Source organism: Somniosus microcephalus, unplaced genomic scaffold (assembly GCF_052327205.1).
Source record: "Somniosus microcephalus isolate GS21.2 unplaced genomic scaffold, FLI_Smic_1.0 unresolved_chr9, whole genome shotgun sequence".
NCBI classification, from domain to species: domain Eukaryota; kingdom Metazoa; phylum Chordata; class Chondrichthyes; order Squaliformes; family Somniosidae; genus Somniosus; species Somniosus microcephalus.
Window position 1 is genome coordinate 19227373 of NW_028225187.1, and position 11233 is coordinate 19238605.

The following is an 11233-nucleotide window of genomic DNA, read 5'->3' on the forward strand; positions in this document are numbered from 1 at the left end:
AACTGTCTCGAGGGGCTGAACGGGCCTCCTCCTGTTCCTGTGTAACAGGCTCGAGGGGCTGAATGGGCCTCCTCCTGTTCCTGTGTAACAGGCTCGAGGGGCTGAATGGACCTCCTCCTTGTTGTGTTTGTGTATAATAAGACACAGACTGCAGGAGAAACGGTACAACAGGTGTTTACTCAACGTGGCTCACGCTGGAACTGATCTATACAGCTTACTACTCAGTGCTATATACAGGTGTGGTCACTGCCGGTACTGCAGTATACATGAGCTGTAAAAGATAGTCCCCCCCTTAAAGGTACATACATTGCAATTCCTCCCCTTTTAGATTAACAGTACCATAACACTCATTTAACAATTAAATATCAAACTAATTACAATTAACACTTTTAACATGCAACATTAGCTGAAAATAGTCTATTTATATATTCAGTCTTTGGGGAGGCTTCCTGATCCTTTCTGGATAGCGCCTTTCCCGAGTGTCTTGCTCTTGGTGCGGAGGCGATTCTGGCCTCCTGTCGTCGGTTGGTTCATCAGCTTCCGATGCTACTGTTTCTGGGGTAGATGCGACCTGTACGTCGGGTTCATCACCAGGTACGTATGGGCGAGGCATGGGGTTGACTTGTTCCTGTGACTCTAGGATCTGGTCAGCATGGCGTCTCACGATGCTCTCCCCAACGTCCACTGTGTACATTAGTGGGCCCTGCTGTGTGCATATCGTTCCTGGCTGCCATTTTTCTATTCGGTAGTCGCGGGCCAAGACTGGTTGCCCTACATTGAAGCTCCTTGTTGGCTTCTCGTGGATGTGCTGGAATTGCTTACTCTCAACATCTCTTCGTACGTTTGGTCTGAGCAAATCCAGGCGAGATCTTAACCTTCGGTTAAAGAACATCATGGCTGGGGCCTGGTTGGTGACTGCATGTGTCGCATTCCGGTAGGTGAACAGAAAATTGTCCACCTTGTGCTGCAGCGGAATGTTGTCATTGTACATAGCCTTTATTACCTTCTTAAAGGTTTGTACAAACCTCTCAGCCAATCCATTTGTGACTGGATGATACGGGGCGGATGTGTAATGCCTTACCCCATTCTTTTTCAAGAACCTCCGGAACTCTTCGGACACAAACTGTGGTCCGTTGTCAGAGCAAATCTGTTCTGGCAAGCCATTCCTGGCAAAAATGGTCCGTAGGACTGCAATAGTTTTCTCCGTGGTGGTGGAGGACATTTTGATGACCTCAGGCCATTTCGAGTGCGCATCCACGGCTATTAAAAACATTGAGTCCATGAATGGACCAGCAAAATCAATATGCACCCGTTGCCATGGAGATGATGGCCACTCCCATGGGTGTAGAGGGGCCTGTGGTGGTGCATTTTGGACTTTCTGGCATCCTGAGCAGCTCTTGGTCAGGTCCTCGATTTGTTTATCGATTCCCGGCCACCACACATAAGCCCTGGCTAGGCTTTTCATTTTTACCCCTCCCAGATGACCCTCATGAAGCTCATTGAGCACTCTATCCTTTAACTTGGGTGGAATTACCACTCGGGATCCACACATCAAGGTCCCCCGGCACACTGACAGCTGTTCTCTCCTTGTCGAGAATGCTGGCAACAGTGAGTCGCCATGTGCTGGCCATCCCTTCACTGTCAAATCATATACCCGAGACAGTGTCGGGTCATTTCGGGTTTCCTTTTCGATACAAGCGTTAGTTACCGGTAGGTATTCAACTATAGTCGAATGGAATATTTCGACAGGATCCACTGCTGGTGCTTCCTCCACAGTAGGCAGTGGCAGGCGTGATAGCCCATCAGCATTTCTCATAGTGGTGCGCCCCTAGAAAAAGTGACCATCTTTGTAGTCGTTGCGCAGTCATCACCGGAATGCCCTTCTTCGGATTAAAAATGGAGACAAGAGGCTGGTGATCAGTCAGCAAGGTGAATTTCTGCCCGTGCAGATAGTGATTGAACTTTTTCACTCCCCACACTAGGCTGAGGGCCTCCCTGTCAATCTGGGCGTAGTTACGCTCGGCTGAGGTTAGTGATCGTGACGCAAAGGCTATTGGCCTCTCTGAGCCGTCCGAGAATTTGTGCGACTGCACCGCTCCAATGCCGTAGGGTGACGCATCACATGCCAACCGAATTGGTAATGCTGGGTTGTAATGGGCCAATACCTCTTTCAATGTGATTAGTGTTTTGCTCTTCTGGAAAGCTCGTCTACATTCGTCACTCCACTTCCATAGTACCCCAGTTTGCAGTAGGGTGTTCAGTGGGTGTAGTATTGTAGACAAATTTGGCAAGAACTTATGGTAGTACAGGTAGACTACCTTTTATCCGAACTTCCGAAAACCGAAACCCTCTAAAAACCGAAGGTTTTTTCGTTCAGCGTAAGTCGTGCGCACAACATGACCAGAGTGGCGCACGACCCCGACCCCCGCCGACGACCCCCCGTGGACCCCCGCCGACCCCGACCCCCGCCGACCCCCCCGCGGACCCCCCCGCCGACCCCCCCGCCGCCGACCCCCCCCGCCGCTGACCCCCCCCGCCAACCCCCCCGCGGACCCCCACCGACCCACCCCCGACAAATGTCCCAGTCTTATAAAATACCTTCCGAAATCCGAAATTTTCCGAAAACCAAAACACGGCTGGTCCCGAGGTTTTCGGATAAAGGATAGTCTACCTGTAGTTTACCAGCCCGAGGAACGACCTCAGTTGTGACATATTTTCCAGTGCTGGAGCCTTGACTACTGCCTCAATCTTCTCTGGGGACTTATGTAACCCCTCTTTATCGATAACGTGGCCACAATACGGATCTGTTTTCTAAAAAACTCGCATTTGGGGCGGTTAGCTCGGAGCCCATATTCCTGCAATCTAGTGAGCACCTGCTCCAGGTTGGCAAGGTGATCACTGTCATTTTCGCCCGTGACCAGGATGTCGTCCAAATAACACTGGGTCCCTGGGATCCCTTGCAGGACTTGTTCCATTGCCCTCTGCCAAATAGCCGGAGCTGATGCTACCCCTAATACCAGCTGGTTGTATTGGTAGAGACCTTTATGGGTGTTGATTGTGAGGTATTTTTTTGATGCTTTTTCTACCTCCATTTGCAGATACGCCTGGGCCAGATCAATCTTAGTGAAGCGTTTCCCTCCAGATAGCGAGGCGAAAATATCTTCAATCCGCGGAAGCGGATATTGTACGGTGTGAAGGACCGGGTTCACTGTTACCTTAAAGTCCCCACAGATGCGAACCTTCCTTGGTTCCCCAGGCCTGCTGCTCAACGACTTTTTCATCACAGGGACGATGGGTGTAGCCCACTCGCTCCAGTCTACCTTGGACAGTACACCTGAACGTTCCAGACTCTCCAGCTCTGCTTCGACGGCTGGGCGGACCGCATAAAATAAGGTCTGGCCTTAAAAAATTTTGGGCTTGCGTTTTCTTCAATTTTAATCGTCGCTGTCATGCCTTTTAGTGTTCCGAGTCCTTGCTGGAACACTTCTTTCGCGTCAGTCAGGATCTTTGACAGTCGCCCAGGTGTGACGTCGTCATCCTTTTTGTCAGCCACAGTCAGTGCCTGTATGGAATGCCAATCCAGTTGTATTTTCCGGATCCATTCACGTCCCAGTAATGGTGGTCCTCCATCTTGCAATACATACAGGTCTAGTTTTGGTGTTTCCTTACCGTTATATATAACGGTCACCCTTATTTTTCCTTTGGGGTAGACTTTTTGCCCCGTGTACGTCTTCAAAATAATTTTTGTGTCTCTCAAGGGTATGTGTGAGAATAGCCGCTCGTAGTCCCGTCGGTTTATGACTGTCAGGCCTGATCCTGTGTCCAATTCCATCTTTAACTGGACTCCTGCTATCTTGAGAGTGACCCAAATGGTTCGGTGATCCTCCGTTGTGATCACATTAGGTCGTTTCAGACAACTCAGTTCCCTGCTTTCGGAGTCGTTATCACTCTTTTGTTCGTCTGAACTATTCTCCGTCATCTTATGTACCTTCTTGTACTTTCCTTTGGTAGGTTTCTTATTGCTGGTTTTCTTTCCTGACCTGCAGACTCGTGCTATGTGTCCTACTTTTCCACACTGTCTGCACACTTTTTCTTTGAACCAGCAATCATTCTGGTCGTGTGTTCTGCTGCAGCGATAACACTTCTCTGTTCCATATGACATTTCGTTTGTGCCATATTCTTGCGGTCTCTGTTGTATCTCTGCAGCGCCCCGTGCTGCTGCTTCATATGATACCGCAATGCTGAAAGCCTTTTCCAGCATAAGGTCCTTTTCAGATAAAAGCCGTTTCTGGGTTCCTTCACTTTGAAGCCCACACACAAATTTGTCCCTTAAGGTATCTGCCAGTCCCGCTCCAAACTGGCAGTGTTTCGATAGTTTGCGCAGTTCTGTTAAATAATCAGCATTGCTTTCATCCTTATGCTGGTTCCGTTTGTGAAACTTGAATCTTTCTGCTATCAGCAGCGGTGTGGGGTTTAAATGTTCCTGTAGTATCGTTACTATGTCTTCAAAACTCTTTTCCATTGGCTTCGTTGGGGTTACTAGATTTCGTAATAAACCATACGTCTTTGCACCCATTAAATTTAACAATACCGACGCATTCTTGTCATCTGACACCTCATTTGCCTTGCAGTACACCTCTATTCGTTCGACATATGTAGTCCAATCTTTGACTTCATTGTCAAATGCGGTGATACTACCACTCTTTGGCATTTTGGGTGTGGTTTAAAATGGCGTCTCCCAATGGCTTAAAATGGCGTCTCCCGCGCTTTCCTTCCTCCCCCGCTGCTGCCAACGCCGCTCCTGGCGGTTCTCGTGGCAATGGCGGTGCCCTGTAGGTTTCGCGCGCTTCTCCTGCGCTGCTGCCAATGCCGCTCTCGGCGGTCCTCGTGGCAATGGCGGCGCCTCGCGGGTTTCTGCGCGTCTCTCTCTCCCTCTCTTCGACGCTGCTCGGCCCCTGAACACCGGCTGCGCCCTGTGCGCTCTGCCCTCTCTCTCTCTCTCTCCCGTCGACGCTGCTCGGCCCTTTGCTGTGCCGCTCGGTCGGGCTCTAGCCCGCCGCTGTCCGGGAAGGGTCTGCGCACTACCTGTTGCCAGCCCGTTTCGCTGGACCACTTCGACTGGAAAGCCAAGCCTGGCTCTCGACAGCCTCCCCCGCAATTCTCGAGTCTCTGCTGGATGACTGGGCGGTTGCCCGTGGTCGACGCCCGAGTCTCCGGCCTTGACCTCCAATCCACTGATCTCCAGGAACGAATCCCCGGGAGGTGATGCAGAGTTGCAGGTAGGTTCGAACTTGCCTCGTCGCCAATGTTGTGTCTGTGTATAATAAGACACAGGCTGCAGGAGAAACGGTACAACAGGTGTTTACTCAACGTGGCTCACGCTGGAACTGATCTATACAGATTACTACTCAGTGCTATATACAGGTGTGGTCACTGCCGGTACTGCAGTATACATGAGCTGTAAAAGATAGTCCCCCTTAAAGGTATATACATTACACTCCTGTTCCTGTGTAACAGGCTCAAGGGGGCTGAATGGGCCTCCTGCTGTTCCTGTGTAACAGGCTCGAGGGGCTGAATGGGCTTCCTCCTGTTCCTGTGTAACGGCTCGAGGGGCTGAATGGGCCTCCTCCTATTCCTGTGTAACAGGCTCGAGGGGCTGAATGGGCCTGCTCCTGTTCCTGTGTAATAGGCTCGAGGGGCTGAATGGGCCTGCTCCTGTTCCTGTGTAACAGTCTCGAGGGGCTGAATGGGCCTCCTCCTGTTCCTGTGTAACAGGCTCGAGGGGCTGAATGGGCCTCCTCCTGTTCCTGTGTAACAGGCTCGAGGGGCTGAATGGACCTCCTCCTGTTCCTGTGTAACAGTCTCGAGGGGCTGAATGGGCCTCCTCCTGTTCCTGTGTAACAGGCTCGAGGGGCTGAATGGACCTCCTCCTGTTCCTGTGTAACAGTCTCGAGGGGCTGAATGGGCCTCCTCCTGTTCCTGTGTAACAGGCTCGAGGGGCTGAATGAGCCTCCTCCTGTTCCTGTGTAACAGGCTCGAGGGGCTGAATGGGCCTCCTCCTGTTCCTGTGTAACAGGCTAGAGGGGATTGAATGGGCCTCCTCCTGTTCCTGTGTAACAGTCTCGAGGGGCTGAATGGGCTTCCTCCTGTTCCTGTGTAACAGGCTCGAAGGGGCTGAATGGGCCTCCTCCTGTTCCTGTGTAACAGGCTGGAGGGGATTGAATGGGCCTCCTCCTGTTCCTGTGTAACAGGCTCGAGAGGCTGAATGGGCTTCCTCCTGTTCCTGTGTAACGGCTCGAGGGGCTGAATGGGCCTCCTCCTGTTCCTGTGTAACAGGCTCGAGGGGCTGAATGGGTCTCCTCCTGTTCCTGTATAACAGGCTCGAGGGGCTGAATGGGCTTCCTCCTGTTCCTGTGTAACAGGCTCGAGGGGGCTGAATGGGCCTCCTCCTGTTCCTGTGTAACAGGCTCGAGGGGCTGAATGGGCCTCCTCCTTGCTTTGTTCATTAATAAATAGACATTCTTATTATGAACACAGCTAGCTTCTAGCTAGTCATTTATTCAGTACACGTTCTCTAGGTACAGTATCTGTAGAGATGCAGCATGTCTGCTCTTGTGTATAGGCTGCCATCTTGACTGTTGCCTTCTGGGTACTAGTGCCTCATGGGTAATGTAGTCTTAATATATATACAGCTGGGTAGTGTAGTCTTGTACATACAGCTATATCCAGCTCTACAGCTCCACCTAGTGTCCACTATAGAATGACATGTTATTGATTGTTACATCCCCCTTTCTTTGAGGTTTAACAAAATCAATATCAATCAACTTTCAAGAAAACAATAAAGATAATATCAGTAACACTTTTGTTAGTGCTCTATAAACATAAACATTTTCAAAACAGTCAACACATTTTCAAAGCTTTACATTGTACTCAAAGATTAAGTCTATCAGGCTCTTTTATTTCACGTGTGGATCTTCTCAACACGGGTAAGTCTGATGTGTCTTCATGAGATTGTTCTGACGGTGAATGACAAGATGCATTGTCATCAATCTGCTCTTGTATAGATCGAGGTCTCCTTGCGATCTTTGCTTGGAGAGGGTTTCAGTGTTTCCTTCACTCTTCATGCCATAACTCTCAATGTAGTCAATGCACTCTCGAAAAACTGCTGGCAGCTGGATCCCATCATACAGCATAGTCCTCTCAGCAGCCTCGGCTAATGGAACACCAAAGATTGGCCTGAGGGAAGAAGGAGTATCCACCGGAACTGCTTCCTGCTCTGGTGCAGGCTTCTTCTTTTTCTTTTTCTCTTTCCACTGCTTAACAACATCTGCTGCGGTTATATCTTTGGACTTTTTCTCCTTGTGTTTTTCCTCTTTGTGCTTTTCTTCCTTTGGCTTCTCTTTGACCTTAAAGTCTTTTTCTTTCTTCTTGGAGAAACTAGGCTTTTTGAAGGCATGGATACCCTTTGGCCTTTTCATCCTTGATGGGCTCTCTGCTTCATCACCTGAGTCATCTGGTCTGCTTATGGCACAGTTTATACGGTAGACTCTCTTGACCAGTTCTAAGTCTTCACAAGCTTTGTCACCTAGTATCAAATCAAGTCTTTCAGCCACAACAGAAAACATGAGATGATGCACTTTGTCTTTGACTGTCACTTTAAGTCTGCATACACCTAAGCTATCTATTTTCTGTCCATTATAGCTCTTCAGTAGTACTGACTTTTTCTGTATTTTGGGCTTTTCTTTCATATTTTTTATGTCACCCATACTGATTAAGTTTGCTTTTGCCCCAGTGTCCAGTTTCAATGTAACTAATGCTCCATTTATCTGCAGTGGGATCATCCATTTGTCCACTTTTACTGCATTGACTTTATGTTCAGCATTGTCCATTTCTGAGGGCTGCACATTTTCTGTATCTTTTTTGATATCATCACATGACACCATTCCTACAAAAAATGTCTCACTTAAATCAGTGTCCTCAATCACATTAACTTGTTGCCCTTTCGTTGTTTTTACTTTCGAAAAGCATTGTTTGGCAAAGTGATTCTTTCCATTACACTTTGTGCACATTTTTCCAAACGCTGGGCATTGTCTTAACTGGTGTTTATAACCACAGCATTTACAATTAAAAATGTCATCCTCCGATTGCTTTGCATTTCTGTCCTGCCCATGTTTCTTCCCTTTGTAGGACACAGCACCAACAGCTGCACTTACTACAATCGCATCATTATTGATTTCACTGAAAGTCTTCGCATGCTTTCGAGCTAGCTCGCTGGCTTGGCATATTTTCACTGCATTTTCCAAATTTAGTTCGGCTTCTCTCAACAGACGTTCCCTGACTTTTTTATCATGAATACCAAACACAATCTGGTCACGAATCATGGATGATTTCAGCTCAGAGAAATTACATGTCTGTGCTTTCAGTTTCAGATCAGTTATAAAGCTATCAAAAGTCTCATTTTGTTGCTGTGTCCGAGAACGGAAGATGTATCTTTCATACGTCTCATTCTTTTTGGGAGAACAATGTGCATCAAATTTTTTTAGCACATCGTCTAATTTGTCTCTGTTCTCCGCTGGATTAAATACAAATGTATTAAATACCTCTATCGCCTGTGGGCCTGCAACCGTAAGCAGCAACACTATCTTCCTTGCGTCTGGCTTCGTACCGAATCCGATGGCTGCAATGTAGAGTTCGAATTGCTGTTTAAAAGTCTGCCAATTGTAGTCGATTTTTTCTGTGAGATTCAAATGCTCTGGTGGCTTCAAATTCTCCATGTCGCTTTTCACAATTTTCAGCAGATCTTCACCATCCTGGTACCATCTTATGTTCATTAATTAATAGACATTCTTATTATGAACACAGCTAGCTTCTAGCTAGTCATTTATTCAGTACACGTTCTCTAGGTACAGTATCTGTAGAGATGCAGCATGTGTGCTCCTGTGTGTAGGCTGCCATCTTGACTGTTGCCTTGTGGGTACTAGTGCCTCATGGGTAATGTAGTCTTAATATATATACAGCTGGGTAGTGTAGTCTTATATACATACAGCTATATACAGCTATATCCAGCTCTACAGCTCCACCTAGTGTCCACTATAGAATTACATGTTATTGATCGTTACATTCCTGTTCCTGTGTAACAGGCTCGAGGGGCTGAATGGCCTCCTCCTGTTCCTGAGTAACAGGCTCGAGGGACTGAATAGGCCTCCTCCTGTTCCTATGTAACACCTCTGTTTCACCTCTGCAGGACACCCTGGTAATCCCGCTGCTCTGCTCCGCCCTGAACGACCCCTCCAAGTGGGATTCCCCCGAGACGTTCGACCCGGGCAACTTCCTCGATGCAAACGGGCGCTTTGCCAAGAACGAGGCCTTCTTGCCCTTTTCAATGGGTAAGGAGTTGTCCAGCCAGCGGGAGGTGGGGGAAGGTGAGAGGCGCGATGGCCTGGGACCTCATCTGTTTACGGCGCTGGGGTGAGTCTTAACTATCAGGGACACACACCTCCTCATCTGCCCACCCGCCCCTAGAGTATATACATCTACCTCCGACAGTGCAGCGCTCCCTCAGTACTGGCACCGGGGAGTCTGGGCCTGGTTTATGGGGCTCGAGTCCTAGAGTATATACATCTACCTCCGACAGTGCAGCGCTCCCTCAGTACTGGCACCGGGGAGTGTGGGCCTGGATTATGGAGCTCGAGTCCTAGAGTATATACATCTACCTCTGACAGTGCAGCACCCCCTCAGTACTGGCACCGGGGAGTGTGGGCCTGGATTATGGGGCTCGAGTCCTAGAGTATATGCATCTACCTCCGACAGTGCAGCGCTCCCTCAGTACTGGCACCGGGGAGTGTGGGCCTGGATTATGGGGCTCGAGTCCTAGAGTATATACATCTACCTCCGACAGTGCAGCGCTCCCTCAGTACTGGCACCGGGGAGTGTGGGCCTGGATTATGGAGCTCGAGTCCTAGAGTATATACATCTACCTCCGACAGTGCAGCGCTCCCTCAGTACTGGCACCGGGGAGTGTGGGCCTGGATTATGGGGCTCGAGTCCTAGAGTATATACATCTACCTCCGACAATGCAGCGCTCCCTCAGTACTGGCACCGGGGAGTGTGGGCCTGGATTATGGAGCTCGAGTCCTAGAGTATATACATCTACCTCCGACAGTGCAGCGCTCCCTCAGTACTGGCACCAGGGAATGTGGGCCTGGATTATGGGGCTCGAGTCCGAGAGTATATACATCTATCTCCGACAGTGCAGCGCTCCCTCACTGTCGAGGAGGTGGCCCCTGAGGATCTCCTGGTCGCTGTTCTTGCCGACCGAGTGGCGGGATAGGCCTGGTGGCCATTTTGTTTCCGCGTTGCAAAAGCTGAAGCGTTTCCTCACCTCGGGAATGTTTTCTGACCCTCAGGAAAGCGGGCCTGCCTGGGAGAGGCGCTGGCCCTGGCTGAGGTCTTCACGTACATCACCGCCATGGTGCGTAGCTTCGACTTTCGTGCCCCCACCGGATGCCTCCAGGAGCCCTTGGGATTCGGCCTCTTCCCGTCACGGCTTCAGGCCCTTGCCCGGCCCCGAGCGACCCTCTGAGTTTCCCGACGGACGGCGCCTGGGGAAAGGTTGAGGGGAGTCAACAAAGACAACAAAAAAAACTCCAAGAAAAACGCCTGGAAATTCGACTGCTGCGGCATCGCATCCACTGATCGCTTTGAGGCCTGTTCTCCCCCCTGCCCCACCGTGAATCCATGTGTTCGCTGGACCCCATGCGGTCCTCTGAGGTTCCGATGGACTCCACCCCCAACCTCTCTTCGCCCCTCCTCTCTGTGACTCAATAAACGTGGTTGAAGGCATTTGTCATCTGTCTCGTTGATGCTCCTCGTGCTCCCGTCATTTGCCGGCTCCAACATGGTGCCTTGATAGGAGGGAGTGGAGTAGGTGGTTAGGGGAGGAGGAGAGGAGGGAAGAGGAGGGGAGGAGAGGAGGAGAGGAGAGGAGAGGAGAGGAGGGAAGAGGAGGGGAGGGGAGAGGAGAGGAGGGAGGGGAGGGAGAGGAGAGGAGGGGAGGGGAGAGGAGAGAGGAGAGAGGAGAGGGGAGGGGTGAGGAGGGGAGAGGATGGAGAGGAGAGGAGGGGAGAGGAGAGGAGAGGAGAGGAGGGGAGGGGAGAGGAGAGAGGAGAGGGGAGGGGTGAGGAGGGGAGAGGATGGAGAGGAGAGGAGGGGAGAGGAGAGGAGAGGAGAGAGG

At 50.2% G+C, this 11233-nt stretch overlaps 1 protein-coding gene across 1 annotated transcript in view; it reads left to right on the forward strand.

The window, feature by feature from the left end:
• Positions 1-10842, forward strand: part of LOC147084860 (cytochrome P450 2B9-like) — a 98002-nt gene extending 87160 nt beyond the window's left edge. Inside the window, exons 8-9 of the mRNA XM_085979568.1 lie at positions 9245-9386; positions 10407-10842. Of these exons, the coding sequence (XP_085835694.1) occupies positions 9245-9386; positions 10407-10582 (318 nt within the window). The 3' untranslated portion in view covers positions 10583-10842. The remainder of the gene's footprint in view (positions 1-9244; positions 9387-10406) is intronic.
• The last annotated feature ends 391 nt before the right edge of the window (positions 10843-11233 follow it).